The 18,005-nt window shown below is 39.1% G+C and overlaps 1 protein-coding gene across 1 annotated transcript; it reads left to right on the plus strand.

Annotated features, from left to right (window-relative positions):
• The first annotated feature begins 1,454 nt into the window (after positions 1-1,454).
• On the plus strand, positions 1,455-17,818 carry LOC124279375. The gene is made up of 18 exons (XM_046715190.1): positions 1,455-1,542; positions 2,761-2,845; positions 3,009-3,138; positions 3,317-3,358; positions 3,804-4,036; positions 5,118-5,201; positions 5,474-5,529; positions 5,884-5,946; positions 6,160-6,352; positions 6,760-6,892; positions 9,732-9,869; positions 11,116-11,240; positions 12,459-12,569; positions 12,814-12,897; positions 13,787-13,912; positions 16,154-16,478; positions 16,594-16,685; positions 17,489-17,818. The coding sequence occupies exons 2-18, from the start codon at positions 2,810-2,812 to the stop codon at positions 17,537-17,539; spliced, it is 2,022 nt and encodes a 673-aa protein (XP_046571146.1). The 5' UTR covers positions 1,455-1,542; positions 2,761-2,809; the 3' UTR covers positions 17,540-17,818.
• Positions 17,819-18,005: the final 187 nt, after the last annotated feature.

Raw genomic sequence — 18,005 nt, forward strand, 5'->3', positions numbered from 1 at the left:
TTCCATATACCATACCCTTAAAGGGGCACTGATCCAGAGCAATTTCCGTGGACTGGTTGTTGCTTTTGTTATTGTTTTTCTCCCGTGAGTACCCGGATGATATCCCAGAATTCATGACTGGTTCGTTACCTCTGCTGCGCCACCATCATGCGCAATTGATAGTACAAGTATAGACTGATCAACTACTCGATAATATTTCCATCTTCATTATTTTGATAACAAATGAAAACATTTTGAAGTTTAACCATCTGCCAGTGGTAAAAAATGTTAGGACTGAAATAACGAAGTCAATGTACGTCTTTATATTTTGTCTTATAATCCTAATTAGTTTATTATACTAATTAGTATTTGTATGCATTTTGAAACTTAATAAAATGCACACGATCTGCTTATACTTAGTGAATTTATAACATGACTGTAATATCTAAACATTTCATAGATTGCCAACATGAATCACATTTCACACACACGCCCTAAGTGCGAACTAGTGTATGTTATCTGTCTCATTACACTTCGACTAACGGGATCGGGTGGTCAGGCTCGCTGACTTGGTTGACACATGTCATCGGTTCCCAATTGCGCAGATCGATGTTCGTGCTGTTGATCACTGGATCGTCTGGTCCAGACTCGATTATTTACAGACCGCCGCCATATAGCTGGAATTTTAGCTGAGTGCGGCATAAAACTAAATTCACTTACTCACTCATTACACTTCACGGCAAAACAAAAATAAATGATTCTGTTGAAAGCTAACCCCGAATCCTGCATACCTGAAGGGAAGGACATCCGTAACGCAATAAAAATGTCGCAGTTTATTTTTCAACACCATTATGAATATAATTTCGGATTGAATGCTACAATATCTTATTCCTTCGTTAATTATAGTCTTTGTGTACTGCCAATTTCCATTCAATTCATTTTTAAGTAGCTAGGTCAATGCCGTGTTCGATTTCATTGTTTAATATTGTTTTATTTTTTACATTATCTCAAGTGTGTATTACGTAGAGGGTAATGTCCGAGTAACTCTCCATTCCTTAAAAATGGTGGAGCCGAGGCACATTATTTTTAAGGAATGGAGAGTTACGAGGATATTACCCAACTTACATTATATTCAAAGTATTGGGAATATTTCTGTTATCAAAATTAAATGTCAAAACGACAAAATAATGGCTTTAATTTGAAAATGGTACACATCGCTCCATTCCTGAAAAGTAAACGAGCGAGCAGACAATGGAATGAAGTCACAAATGTAATTTATTGGCAGTACTATTAATCAAATTAAGGTTTGACCTCTTAAAATATGTTAACAACTGTAATCATTTCGACGTTTGGTTTGTGCTCTTGACATACGTACATAAAAATAATCAATCACTTTTACTTGCGATCAGCAAGACTTAGTGATTACTGGTTGATTACCTCCCTTGAAGGAAGTTTTGGAGTTATCCCCCTTTTTCGATCAGACGTTTAATTGTTTATTCAGTTTATTTTTGGCGTCAGTTCTACAGTATACGTCGTAGTAGATCTCATCAAGCCAGACAAACTGTAAGTTTACTGTTAAGGTTATTTCTGCTCCTTTTTATATTAAATCATTTACGTTATGTTAGTAACTGCCCGTCTATACCCAGTACTGTGACACAGAAATGTAGACCTAGAGATAAAAACATATTCTCGTGTTATGGTTTTCGGGCACTTAAGAACATCCTATGTCGTCTCGTTTATCACTAATTTTTAAAGATAATTTTATCGTAAACACAAGCCATCACAATGGCTTTGTGAGGCAACACTGCTCGATACAGTCCGAGTGAGCACCACCGTCGCAAAACCTATGATCCGACGCCGGATAGTAACCCCTGTGTGTGTAGGCTACATTATCATAAATGGGATATATTTTGATCAGTTAATTTTCTAGAACACTGACTGATTGTTATGCAAAATGTGCTGAAGGTTTCCGGAAAATGTTACACGTCTCAAAAAGCAAAATCACTCAATATTCGTGTAATATGTCATGCCTATATCCTGATCGTTTGGGGCAGAGATATAGTCCTAAGGATGTTCCACTCATTCCCATTAAAACATTTCACAAGAGAGAAAGTTTTAATTCTTGGTCAGAAGACTGACAAGCATAGGGAAAGGAATGGAGATCCTTCATGTTTTGCTGTGTACCCCTATGGTGTTGGTCGCCGCTCATGGTGTCAGTCACTTGTCCAGACTCATTAAATTACATGCAGTCGTGATGGCTTGGGTGTGGCTCTCCGCGATGTAGACAATAGGGAGAAGGGTTGGAGAGGCAATATTATCTTATTAACTTAAAACTATCATTTGTCGATGTTTTATCCGTAAATACGATACGCCTCATTCACACGTGTATATAATTTTCCGCATCATCAAAGTTTTGTAAAACAAATTGTGTTTGTTTATTATGGCCCACTTGAATTTGACAAAAAAGAACCACATTTCAATCAGAATATGTGAAACAAAACAAACTGCAACAGGACACTGTATTTGTGGTATCTACATTTGGTAAACGATCCGTTCAAAGTTTTCATGTATAATCAGCTATATATATTGATCTTAAAAACACCTCATTTGTTTCAAACAAGCCCATTTTGTGTGTTACTTTTAGGCTCACATTCTTTCTATATTTATGTCAGAATCATTCCAGGTGTCAAAATTATAGCTTCATAGCCATCGCTTTCAATTAGACATATCTTTAATAACTTTATTATTCACACAATTTAGACTATTACCTCTACGTTGCAGGAAACAGTTGAAGTGTTTGGACCTGAAGCTGGTCACCAGGCATGCTGGCATGCATCATCTCCCAATTTATGAATCAGTTGTTGAGGTTGTATCAAGAAGGGTCCTATATTCCTTAGTTTGTGAATTAATGTTCAGCAAATATTAAAGGCTTACGTTAGTAAAAGCAATGTTTTAACTAAATTAGAGCAATTACTTGGGATGTTTGAATAGCCGACTGTTTATTCAATACCTTATATTGTTTGCACTAGGTTATACAAGCGTTGCTGCTGTCGTTTCCTCTTGCTGACTTTGATGCATCTGGTTGCAATATAGCTGTTGACATCAAAGCCAAGAAAAAGGTTAATCCTGACAATGACAGACAGGTGTTTTATGTTCGGGGTAAGTCAGCTTACATCACATATCAGGGGTATTTGATCTGACATTTACAACAGGAAATCTTTTTCCAGTCCTGTAAAACTTGAAGAATACACACTGACATAAATACAAATTCAGGCTGTGTCAATAATATGTATTAACAAAACGAAACAAAACTGACACATAAATGTTCAATTTTCAGTATCAAGTAGTCAAGACTTGGATTTGGAAACTCTTTTTAAAGGTATTCATATGGTTTCATAGTAGTAGAAATTACTCACTTACATTCAACGCCAAATTCCAAGAAATGGGCGCACCTTGGGCGCACTATTATTTACTTAAATAGTAGTACTGCATAGCAGTCGTTTTGCTAATTACATATGAAAATGATGATTATTGACAATACCTTTTTCTTAATATCTTTAAATACACAACCTCTATGAACTCCAGTGTATGTTCCATGTATATTTGCAAAAATATAGCAAATATACTCTCACGGATGGGAACGCAGATTTACAAATTACACCTCAGAAACACCATGCAGATTGACACATTTATGGTGCAGAAACGCGTGTTTCTTTGTGATGAATAATTTTTGGGGCATGGTTTGATTATTATTCACCATGCCCTTACTGGACAATGTGGAAACATTGTCTCACATGCAATGTTATAAATGTTTGTTGTGATAGAAAAGGTCCTGACACGATTTGCCGAGGTTCTGCTGTACATGCAATGTGGGGAGGAGGAGGGTCACTTGTCGGTACAGCGGCCATGTCGGGAGGAGACAGGCAGCAGTGTACACGAGGTCTTCTGGCTGGAACAGACAAATCTTGGAGACATGACCCTCAAATGTCAGCATTCTTCACAGACTCAAAATACAGACTTCACCGAAACACCGCCCCGTTTTGTCATACATTTCAGGGTATGTATGTCAAGTCCTGAATAACTACCCCATATGGGACCTGGTATGTATGTCAAGTCCTGAATAACTACCCTATATGGGACCTGGTATGTATGTCAAGTCCTGTCATAGTGGGACCTGAATAACTACCCTATATGGGACCTGGTATGTATGTCAAGTCCTGAATAACTACCCCATATGGGACCTGGTATGTATGTCAAGTCCTGAATAACTACCCTATATGGGACCTGGTATGTATGTCAAGTCCTGAATAACTACCCTATATGGGACCTGGTATGTATGTCAAGTCCTGAATAACTACCCCCTGGTATGGGACCTCCCTATATGGGACCTGGTATGTATGTCAAGTCCTGAATAACTACCCCATATGGGACCTGGTATGTATGTCAAGTCCTGAATAACTACCCTATATGGGACCTGGTATGTATGTCAAGTCCTGAATAACTACCCTATATGGGACCTGGTATGTATGTCAAGTCCTGAATAACTACCCTATATGAGACCTCACCAAATGTTGTTGGGACCTGGTATGTAGTCAAGTCCCACCCTATATGACTTTGTATTTCAGCAACCCATGATTGCAGTAAGAGGTGATGAGACCTCACCAAATGTTGGTCAACTGGTCAGCTGGTCAGAATCATGGATCTGGTTGATGCATGTCATGGATCTTATAGACCAACACTGCTTAGATGGATGAACATGGAGACTTTCTGGGTTTCATCTGCTTTTTATTGTTTGGTGCAACGTTTCAGGGTTCTAAAAGAAGATGAAACCCAGAAAAGTCTCTATGTTCATAAAATAGCATCATCTAAAATGCCAATCAAACGTCTAATGCTTAGATGGATGTCTCTAACTGGACTGGATGCTCCAGACTCGATCATCTAAAGACCCCGGGGCATATTGCTAAAATACAGTAACATAATTTATTTTTCTATTAAGACTGGTGAAGACAGGTGGTATATCTGCGTTCATTACTGACACATTTTCTATTGAGATAGAAGTCTGTTCCACATGGAAACTTACTTACAAATGACTGACATAAGTTCTAAATCTGTTTGTGATTCATCTACACCTATTTCAGATCGTTCAGAGCGAAAGCCACATCATGTCAGAAGGACAGCTTATACACAGGTTCTTACACAAACTGAAATTCCTACACGGAAAGGTTTGCTTCAATTTGAAATTTCTAAATACACAAGAATTACAACGGTTGGTTCACTCATGATGGGTGTTAACTGGCATGTTTGAAATAACTATAATCTCCCGCAACAGATGATTCATGGAGATGAGTGAGTCCGCTAGATAAAGTACAAGAATATGGTTAAATAGTTGTCAAACTTCGTTATAGAAGTTTTATTATATCTTCATGTTTTAACAAATTACATGCGAGTTGAAATTTTCTGGTTCCGTTTGTTGCATCAGTAATATATGTTTTAGCTGGACACCACATTTTCCATGAAAGTGTGTGGAGCAGTATGTCAAACCGATTTCAGGTAAGGTGTATGTTTTCAGGTATATAACTGGTATATAACAGCAATACTTTAGACTCGTTAAAGTCTACCTGTGTTTTGCGTAATTAGCACATATCTTTCCTTCTCTTATGGGTCAATTTTAACGTTTATGATTATGAACTATTTTAGTTCGAAATGTAATCGATTTCATTTCTAAATTAGACCAGGCACTCAAAGGTTTCATATTTATCCCATAGACAGTTGTCAGATAAATTTAAAACTCAAATTTTACTTCAGAAATTAAAGTAAACCGCAAATATTGTTTAAAGAATATTTGAACTTATACATGAGAGAGATTGAACAAAATCACACATTTCTTTTCCTTCATGTTTACAGTGCAAGGAATTGCGTGCAAGTCAAAGGCATATCTTTAGTTGATGACTTAAGATTCTTCTTTGGGTAGGTTTTTCAGTGTATATACTCATGATCACCACGTAACAGGGTACATCTTACCCGGTCACGCCCACGTGAATTAGGATCCCGGTTAGAATTGTCTTTAGCAACCTATGCTTGTCGTAAACGCCATTACCATAGTCAGGATCGACTCGACTGATGCATATGATGTCCCCTAATGGTGTTAATTGATTAATCCAGTCTCCCGTTATGTTCCAGGAAGGGCTGTCTTAAGTCTATGTGTTGTGGGACTGTGCGTGGGTTCAGGGGAAGAAGCCTTGCAGCTGGACTGAACTCGGGAGGTCTCCTCTCTCCTTCCCCCATCTCTTTGTCCACCCTGGCTTGTCTCTACCCAGTCACAGAGCGGTACCCCCAGCACACAGGCTCCCAGGACATGACAGGCCAGGTCTTCGTATCTTTTAGTACAAGAACCGATAGAGTCCTGGTAAATTAGTTTTTACCTCAACAATTGTATTGCTTATGAGAGGTCCGTTTGGTATTTAAATGGGAATCCAGTCGGTTTGCATAACAGTTGAAAACAACTGGAGCGAGTGAGTGGGTTGGGACTTACGCCCCTTCATACAGTGTTCCAGATATATCAGGTTCTTTCAGCCCATGAACACGGGTATATATAATAGTGTTGACAAAACTAGAAACAATCGGGTAGTCAAACCTACAATCATAGGTTTCTGACGTACCCATGGGACGCAACTCTGTACAGAGAATTGCAACGCCCTAAAAGACTGGACCACCGATGTTCCAGTGATAGCAGCTTGTTCTGAGACCTTATACATCTATGTCTATCCTTGATGAATCCAGATAAATTTTTATGGCCCACTCCTAACTCCACTACTTCTGAGCAGTAGACAGTTGGAGATGCTGGACATACACAAACTTACTGATTGGAGTACATTGTCATTGCGGTTGACAGACACGGAACAAAAGATGCAAAGTAAGTTGTACATTCAACATAATAGTATTTAATTAGAAACTACATTTCATCGCAAAGCCTCACTAAAAAGCAGAAGTTTCATTTCTAGAAAGGTTCTGCCGATGGATCAGATAAAAGCACCCTCAAGACCCTATGGATTACCTCACAGGGCCAATGGTTTGAAGGCGATATTGAGTTGGGTGTCGACCTCGCTCCTCTCCTTCCCTAAAGTGAACCATTGTTTTAGTGTTTCAGGGCATTTTGGCCAAAACTTTGAAAACTGGAATTACCCCATCATATGTTAGCGGGATGATTCCAAACCTATTGGTTATAATCTAGTGAGAGATCAGCCATTGACTTGGAAGTAGCGTTACCTGAGCACAGGTCTATACCAAATCCCAGATGGTTTACCTTTGTGTGAGATAACAGGCTTGAACACTTTGACCAGACCATTTTGCCAGAAGAACCTTTGAACACATCTGTGAACTTAGTAATATCCAAACTGAATATTGAATACATCGAAGTAGCGCTGGTGGTGCTGCTTCTGACATGAAAAAAAATGTATGCTGAATATGAACTGAAACAGAAACTTTAAGGACATATATACCGACTTCAGTAGTGATGGAAATGTCAGTAGGCTGAGTGGCGTAACTGTTGTCTATAATCTATATACAAGTCCCACTCCATTAACACGCTAGGACTCACGGATACATATCATCCTAAGTGTAAAATATTCCACTTAACTATCTTAAAATCTGGCATCAGTACATACTTCTACACTGCCCATCAAAAGTTTAGACTCACTTAAAGCACTCACTATTTGTTATGTTATATATACTGAAAGCCATTAAAAATGCAATTTGACGTTCATACTTTCTTTATTCACACTAATTTCAACATATATAAACCTAACTGGCAGATATGTTTTAAGTGAACATCTGTGAATAATTTCATCTGAAAATGTCCAGTCAACAACAACATCAGTGACGCAACAACGACATCACACGAAGGAGGGGTCACTCGCAGTCAATATCGTGTGTGTCCACCGTGCGCTGCAAGACATGCTCGCAGTCTTTGGGGCATTGAAAGACACACATTTCTCAGGAACAGCTGTTTGATGGTCTGCAGCCTCTGATGGTCTGTGGTCTGATCATGACACCACCCCCTCCAAAACGATCATGTTCAAGGACACAGTTTGGCGCAAGTCTTTCTCCTTTACGTCGATAAATCTGTTGACGTCCATCTGCAAAGAATAAGTTAAACCTGGATTCATCTGAGAAAATGACATCTGGCCATGTCCTGTTGCCAAGATTGGCCCCATTTGCTACCCATCGCTGTCTGGCAAGTCTGTGGCGATGCAATAAGGTTGGACCACGGTACGGGTGACGACACCGGATGTTGAAGGCAGCAAGGCGTCCTTGCACCTTTTGGGCGCTGAAATGACGTTGACTTGTCCCAATTGTCCTCCTTGCCTAATCATCAGCTGTTTGGAACCGATTTCGCAAGTGTGAAACTCGGATATTGCGGTTTTGTCGAGCTGTTATCACAGGTGGTGCACCAGGTCGCGGACGATCAGCAACACTTCCGGTAGCCCGAAAACGTTGTCTGAGTCGACTTACAGTGGATGGATGCACATTAAAGTGCCTGGCAATCATCACATCTGAAGCACCTTGGCTGACCATACCGATGACTTGTCCCAATTGTCCTCCTTGCCTAATCATCAGCTGTTTGGAACCGATTTCGCAAGTGTGAAACTCGGATATTGCGGTTTTGTCGAGCTGTTATCACAGGTGGTGCACCAGGTCGCGGACGATCAGCAACACTTCCGGTAGCCCGAAAACGTTGTCTGAGTCGACTTACAGTGGATGGATGCACATTAAAGTGCCTGGCAATCATCACATCTGAAGCACCTTGGCTGACCATACCGATAACCTGATTCCTTTCGTCTTGTGTCAAGTGTGGCATTTTCTCAAAGTGATTGAGTTCCACAATTCCTTGTGCTTTTACAGGGCCTGGGTGCAGGTAATGCATGTGCACAACGTGTTTCATGAATGTGGTTGTGTTTACGAGAAATGTCAAAGGTTCAGTTTTAAGTATCAAAGTTCATGTGAGAGGAATGCTCCGGGACTCGAACCCGAAATGGGCCAGAATAACAGCCTTTTATCCATACATCCTCTGTATCGCAGGAAAAAATCTTCAATAGAACTTTTGTAAGTTTCAGGACAACAAATACCAATTGCGTTTTTAATGGCTTTCAGTATATATGGTTACAGCGAAGATGAATGCAGATGAATTGCACGAGGATCATGCTTCAAATTGCTGAAAAGCATGTGCAAATATCGTGCATGCGATCAGCTGCGTTTTGGTGTAAAGTTTTCTTAAGAATTCGCCAGTTTTCAATGTGTTTCATCGTTTATTGAACTCATGACAATAATCTTTTTTACGTTACGAATTTGTTTTACAATACATCAGTTCATGTGTAAACATACCTTTAAACAGTTGACTGAAGTAAGTGGCTACATTTACGCTTTTGATTTGTAGTATACATCCGAATTGGTTTGTTCGCTGGCGGTATTGAAAACGTGTTTCTGGGCTTATCTCACAGATATATTAATAGGAAAACAAATAAGTGGACTATAAATATATGACATCCAACCTCTCTGTTCTCTTTGTTAACTGTTATGGTTTTACCTTTTTCATTGTGCATTCAACCCTTATGTCCATGCTCAATACAAAGGTCAGACTATTTTGAGAAAGTATTGGAATGTGAATAATATAGATACATTACTTTAATTGGTGTAATTATGACCCAGTTTGTCTGGTCTGAGTTGTAGATCGTCACATATCTGTTTCTACAAAGGTGACATGACCGCTACAGCAACACTGATGAATCAGCGCTACATGCCACCCTGGGCCGCCGGAGCCACAACGTTCCTCCTGGGCCTGGCCGTGATTGTCTCCGACCTTTGTGCAGATGACGACGCAAACAGAGATCGAGGTACGGAAGGTAACAACAAATTGGGTATATGTCAAGAAAAAATAATTTAAAGACGTGCATGTATGCAGCAATTATATAAACTGTATACAAAGAGGCACGCATGCACTGTTTACAGCGAACTTGAACACTGTATACAAACGGACATAATGACTGTGTACACACTGACACATATACACTGTACAAGCGAACATATATACCTGTTAAAGACGAACATATACACTTAATACATATGAGCATATGGCACTGTATACAAATATGATTGGCAAGGGCTGTTTATTCACCTAGCCCAGGTGTTAGATTGATCAGTGACATTCGGTCGGGCGAGATTTACACATGTTAAGTCTCAGCCAAGATTTCCATGACAAAAGCAATGCCACAGCAGAGTGAAAACACTCTTATCCTCTTAGCATAAGAATGCCAACCTCTCATTCTGGAGTAGAATATATGTGGCTGTGTAGAACCATGTTTGTGAAACTACTACTCCAAAACAGATGAGAGACCTAGATAAAGTGCAAATTGCAGTCTCTCAATTTGGCATCATACCAGCTCGTGTCGCTCAAACCAGAAATTGTATTGATATTCTGGTTCTACAGGATGCACATAAACCATGTGAATAATTCTCTCCATTGTAGCAACTGCAGCCAGCTGTTGTTAATTCCCCAGCGAGCAACTGTTACACGATATAATGCTATGATCGATCTTTACATGCTATGCATTATAATATCTATATGTTGTGTTTATACTCTGTGGTGTTAGTGTGTATTCAGTACTGTTAACCGAGTAATGGGCCCCACATTGTTGTTCTAGATACCCACCCACTCTATATAATCTAGACATTTGTTTATTGTGTATATTTATTCTGTTTCCAACAAGACCAGACTTTTATATAGTCGTTTTACTCCCATATCTCGGAGAGAGTGCGCAGTCACTAAAGCATATAGGGTGAAACTTATACCTTGGAAACACATTTTGCTCACAAGAGCAAATATAACTACTGTATATTTAAGATAATATTATTGCGTAACTACACGTTTCTTCAAAGGTCATTCAACTGATCATATAAATAGTTGATGCAGTGCTTTTTATACGTAAATTTTTAATTAGATTTCCTGGTACCTACAAAGTTCAGCTCATAGCTCAGAGTCGCCCCTTAAAGAAGAAAGAATTGCCTGGCCTGACAAAGATAGTTTTTCTACAGAACGGTCCTTTTATGTCAAACGGTATATTCTGATTGTGATAATTGCAGAGATCATCAGACATCTTCAGGGTGACGTCAGCCTGCTTCCCCAGCTGTACCCAGCCATCTCAGAAAGCCTGCAGTCATCCTTACAACACATCTTTGCAAACAGAGTTACTGAATATGAGAAGATGGTAATAGTGAGTGAGTTTAGTTTTACGCCGCACTCGGCAATATTCCAGCTATATGGCGGCGGTCTGTAAATAATCGAGTCTGGACCAGACAATCCAGTGATCAACAGTATGAGCATCGATCTGCGCAATTGAGAACCGATGACATGTGTCAACCAAGTCAGCAAGCCTGACCACCCAATCCCGGTAGTCGCCTCTCACGACAAGCATGGGTTACTGAAGATCAATATTCTAACCCGGACCTTCACGGATCAGATGGTAATAGGTTATAGGAATGACAAGTGTTGCATTACAAACATAGGGCGAACAACCTTAAAAAACAATATTTCATGTACATAATAGTTTGTCGGCATAAGGTGGAAGGAAAGCCAAAAGTGATGTAGGTATATATATTTACCACGAGAAGGAACGAGAATGGTGCTGACAACAATATAAACGTAGTCATGTCTAACCAGGATTCGAACCCAGTCCCTAAGGGAATCGACTCTGCACAACGATAACAAGTATAAGTGTATGCGCCCTAATACAATTTGAAGGAACCTAACATAAACTGCCCCGCAATAGAAAGTATACAGCCATGTTTCATCAGGACAAATATCAAACCAACGAAAAGTCGTTTGTGGTTCATGATATATTTGATACAGGTATCACAGCACAATGTGAACTTGAATGTATCAGTTTTAATGTTTTTGTGACATCCAATTTTCAAATATCTGCTGTCATTTTCCCGTCAGTTTATCTTCTATATTTCTAAAGAAAACACATTTTGCTGGAGAATCATTTGGTTTGTAATTAGCAAATCTAGAGTAGCAATCTAGATGAAACTTGACAGATTCCAACATATACCAAAGAACATACAAGGTATTTCTTAAATTTACCGAGAGATTAAACATGTCTACTCCTAATGCTCCTTTGAGTATTTGTGCTTGAAACATGGACCTTAAAGGGATTATTCTCAGGATCTTGTTGGAACGGCCAAAACAGCCACAGATCACTGACAAGTATACAAGTGTATTTTGGTCAACATTTATAGTTTCGACATATTGCAATATCGACAATATACGATTTAAATGTTCTTGTGAATGCAAGAAATATTTCACGGGGTTCCTATTCAAGGTAAGTACCGAAAGGCCCTTGCAATAAGGGTTTTGTCCAGCCAGGATATGAACCTTGATCACAGCCTATTACCTTATTCTTTCAAGTTCTTGGTGTACATTTCAGCACGAGAAGACGTACACCCAGTCAATCCAGATGATAACATCCGCCATCTGTCATGTCTTCAATCACAGCACAAATGTCAACTTCAGAAATGACATGAGCCATTTGTTACAGGTTTGTGTGGCAAGCTGCATCAACCCGTGATAGAACTAATCACACAGTAGTAATTCAGTGACAGACTGACTAGCATGTTAGTGTTGCCGGAAGGTGTATAGGATTCTATATGTCAGACAATAAACACAAATAAACACGGGAGTATGAAGCCACTTACTTGTGTGTTGTTAAACCATGTCCCATTTACCTGGTAGAAGACATAAGATGTTAAATTATGTTTATATATATTTCCTTCAAATATTAGGTTGACACGAGGCAGGCATTGGAGAAGGCGCTCAAGACACGACTTCGGGAAATAGCCCATGTATCAGATGCCCAGATACAGGAGGTTAGATACAACCTGACAGATGTTCGATTCCTTGAATTAGTGAGAAATATGCACTGTTGTTCATCTGGTAGTCTCAGAATACATTGACAAGTGACATATGATGGTGCAATGGTCGCGAGGCTCTTATAATCCCGATGGTTGTGTCATGTGGTAATGACAATAGGTTACTTATACTGTTGAAGCAATATTCCTGTAAATTAACAGACCTCAGACATACCAGTGGTTGACATTAGGATGGGTAGGGCTGGTTGAAACATTCTGTCGCTATGTCTGTGTTGTTGGACCGCGTTCATAGAGTTAATTGCTAATATTTTTCAACATGATCCCGTCCACGACCCACACAGTTCTGCCAACTGTGTTGGGGCGCTGGATGTCACTGGTGAAGAAGGCTTTCGCTTGGTGGTGTACAACATCTCCATAACAGTAGTTGCGTCGTCATTTGCATAATTCTTACCTGTGTGTTCTTTATTCACTATTTTGCAATAGGTGGAAATCTGATGGTATCAAACTTGTTGAACAAAGGCATAAAGGACTTGAGTCTGACCCGTTTAGTGGCCTCTTACAAGCACAGATTAATTGGGTATGATCTCAACAGGTCCTATTCCCATTACATATGGTCATCGGGACATGAATTTCATACTGATCAATGTACTAGTGAGTGAGTGAGTTTGATTTTACGCAGCTTTTAGCAATATTCCAGCAATATCACGGCGGGGGACACCGGAAATGGGCTTCACACATTGTACCCATGTGAGGAATCGAACCCGGGTCTTCGGCGTGACGTCGAACGCTTTACCACTAGACTAACCCACCGCCCCGATCAATGTACTAAACGAAAAAGCCTTTCTATAATAAAAAGTGGTTTAAGAATGCACCTTTCCCTATATAGATCGAGACCGATGATGCAGACACGGACATAGATGAATGGGGCGAAGCTACCTATCCTAGGCTTGCCGACACTGCAGGTGCTACTGGTGACCTTCAGGACACTCCAGACGCCATAGCAACCTCACAGGTATCATACCAGTTTCATGACATGGGACTAATATCAGGTCTCAAACTATATACACGTCATTCTCAAAATTCGTGCATATTTATGTTATATGTTTGTACTCGACAAACTTAAGTCAAAATCAATAATTTGTTTATGGTAACTAATCTAATCTCAGTTTATTCTACACTTTACAGTAACAAAATTGGGGGAAAAAAAATTATATGTATTTTAAACCCCCAATTGTACTCAGTTGTCATGTGTCACAACTCCCGTGGTCGATATGCAATTTGATTTTTTTTTAGTCTTTTTCATGTTTTTCAAAAGAAATCCTTAACATATCATAATTAATGATGTTACAGCTACATGCTCGGCGTGGTTTGGCCTTTTTTGTTTGAAAAAAGCATATTGTAAAAAAAGGTCAAACTTTGTCACAAGGTTTGATGTCACTACCATAACATCTCCCCCAAAATTGCAATAATGATTACTCCCTGTACTGTCTTCTGATTCTACTTCATGTTTGCAAGCAATGGCAGTGAGGAAACATGACTGTCAAACACCGACACACACACAAAAAAATCATTTTTCTGATCATTTTTTGAATAGCAAAAAAGGTGTGTACAAACTGATATCTGAGATTTTTGCATGTCCTAACCCTTACAGTGGTTACCGCTGAAACCAATAAATCTTGTGAAGCCAAACAATGCCAAGTACCTTAGACAGTAGGGGAAATCATCTGAAACCATGTGCTCAGTAAACTTTGGGGACCAGTTATTGTTATAAAACTGATATTGTTAGTGGCTGTCACTACCATTACTTACGGTCACTGCCGTTATCATGGGTTTTGTTACGGTAAGGACAGATTTTGTGACGACAGTGACATTTTTCTAGTTTAATGTTGTTTGTATCTAAACTTTCACTTCAAAGATATCAAATGTTTTGGAATCTTAAAAGTTTGTATCAAATGAATAAAATCAATAAGCGTATAAGTATGATTTTTTTTGTTACGGTAAGGACAGGGTAGTATAACGGCTATGACAAAGAAGAAAACGGCTCGTTACGGTAGTGACATTATATACCGTCACAATGTCACTGCAGTAACATTCAGTCTTTACCTGTTTTTCACATGACAGGGACATCCATAAGTAAATCTGTTGCCTATTACATATTGTTCAAACATTCTGAAATATCTGACTGACAAATTTCATTAAATTACCTAACAGTAAACATATAAAACTGGCTATTATTAAAAATGTCACTACCGTTGTGTCACTGCCGTAACAATAAACTCCAATCTCCATGCCATAACAATATCATTTGCCATATTTAATTAAAATTGATTTATCTGTTTATGTCTGGAATTTGAATTACAATTATGTTTGGTAGTAGAGCTTCAAAAAAGCATAATATAATAGATATACTCATTTCTAATTTTTTGCTACATATTACTTTACATTTGCAAATCAGAAATGAAATGAATTTTGACTTGTCCCCTTTTAAGCAATAAATATAAAATTTCTAAACTCATTAGCCAAGTTATATTGTAAAACTAGATATTTTAATATGTATGCACATTAACTGAATATCATCTTTGGATTTATTCTTTTTAAAATGACGTTACAAATTTCGAAACGGTAGTGATGCAATTTCATGAAATGACTAGAAAAAAGGGTAAAATATGAAAAATGAGACGTTAAGCTTGCATAATTTATAATTTGTACATTCAGAATACTATGAACGTAATCAACAACATTTCAAAATAAAACGAGAAAACAAAATTTACAATTTTTGCCAACATGAAATATGCACGAATTTTGAGAATGACTCGTACACATTTCTCATCCATTTAAACTGTAAGCAAGAAATGTCCCGAATTCATCACAAACGTTTGTACTGTATGGGCATACTAGTACCTCTACATGCGCCTGACTGGAGCAGCCAAGCCGACACTAGCCATGGGGCTACCCCAAACCCCTTTTCTGAAGGTAAGGTGAAATGGAGTCTTATCAGACTAATGCTGATTTTATAGTCCACTTAATACCAAGTCACATTTTAACATGGATAGCCCACTCAGACACACCATGCAGACTCTCCATGGACAAGTCATTCTGCGGATCCCTCAATGCCCAGTGCCACTCAGTTTAACAAGTACAGACTTGTTTTTGAACTTTTCGCTTTACTCTAATGTACACCTAATCTTCTTTTATCTTTACTATGTACTTGTGGAATCTGAAGTTGAGAACGCTGCGCCATATCCTGTTTCAGGTTCGTTGGAATCTGCCTTCAAGACAGCAAGAAAACCTTGCCCAAAATATGGTGCAAGATGTTGATCACTTGGATGAAGGCGATGGGACCAGGTCACAGCATCTACACGACAACAGTTCCCATACACAAGCCCACCAGGATATCAATGTTAATGCGAACCCAAGGCAGAGATCGCCCAGCATGATGAGGGAAGACTTCGACTCTCAAATGAGTTGGGATATTCAGGATACAGATATTGTTGAAGATGACACAGGATCATGGTCTCTCACAAGCAGAGTTCTCCATACAAATCAGGTCTCAATGCAAGAGCCACGTTTTTACCCAGGTAAGATAAACCAAGGTAAATTCATATTGACATTTATTTATACTATAGACACTAAACTCCAGGCAGATGATATTTCAGTGGAATGTATATATTTACTGTTGTCTCTCTGATTTAGTGACCCAAAGGGAAGATGATGATCTGCTTGTTCCGCCGATGTCCTCCGCCACACTCACACACCCTGACAGACCAAACGATCACCAGCAGTCAGTAAGGAAACCTGTTTATATCCTTCAGAGAGCATGGGTTCAGCATTAAGAATACATTTTCTGTTGGGTGAAGTGCAAGATAACTGACATTGTTACATAATATAAAGATTTCATGAAGTATGGCAATACTGTTGATGAACACGTCTAAAGACGACAGCATCTTATTCAAGATCCAGTTGCGGGTTGGTTGCACCCATTGTCTTAACAGTGACGTCACTGTACCTCGCCTAGGTTGTACAGGGCTCCAGATAAGGGCCGTATCGGCGTATGTACGGCTAAAAAAATATGCACGATACGGTAGGAAATATTTTGAAAAACGTAGCAGATACGCACCACAGCAATGGTGTACGGTCTTAGAATCATTTACACTCGTATTTATCGGGAAAAGTATTGTTTTATTGTTTATTGACCTGTTTACACAAGAGTAACAACGTCGTGGTGCATACATGAAACGAATGACAAGATTACTGATACTCCATTAATTTCCATTCAGTACTCTAAATGTACACTTAAGGTTTTCTAGTACTCTTATATTGCAAAAAATAAGCAGTACGTACTCCTGATGTTGAAAAATTATCTGGAGCCCTGAGTTGTAAATACTATCAGTTACTGGTGTTTATGTGTCAAACCTAGTGTAAGTAGGGCTACCTCTCACAGAGCAGAATTATTCCTCCAGCAGTACAAGACAACATTCACCCATTCTCTTTAATCATGAAGACAAAACCCAAGGACCAGGTCAAATGATAACAACAATTGGCATACATGTATTGTATATGATAACCCAACCCTGTTACTTTGTTCCAGGTAGATGACTGGTTGAATGAAGTAATGCTGGATGTTGCAGACTGGCTCTGACTAAATCAGATACACTGTTGACCCAATTTTAAACGTTGTTGTATAAGACAGTACAGTTTGGTTGCTGGCAAAGTGTCTATGAATATTTTTTACTAATATTTACTTGAAATGTATCTGACATTGATGGTGATCGTTTATCATTTACAAGTTGACATAAAATGTTTTTTCCATTCTTCTGCTACATAACTGGTACCACCATCTCTTTTCTGTCTTAGCTGAAGAGAAACTGAGCATATTTTACCTGAAATGGCTGGTTGGTAGATAAAGTTAACAAACTGACTCCTGTTGAGCTCTGTCCTGTGTGGTATAATGTGTGTAGCAAGGATCAGTCCCCCTAACACGTCCCTCCACTGGCTTTCCCTACACACTAGTGAGTGAATCAGTTGAGGATGCTGCTGCTTGGAACATCAGCTCATACACGTCTCAGCCTGCCACGTTAATGTGGCAGAGCCTAAAGTGATGCAGG

This window comes from Haliotis rubra, unplaced genomic scaffold (assembly GCF_003918875.1).
Source record: "Haliotis rubra isolate DU_JTF1 unplaced genomic scaffold, ASM391887v1 Scf25, whole genome shotgun sequence".
NCBI lineage: Eukaryota > Metazoa > Mollusca > Gastropoda > Lepetellida > Haliotidae > Haliotis > Haliotis rubra.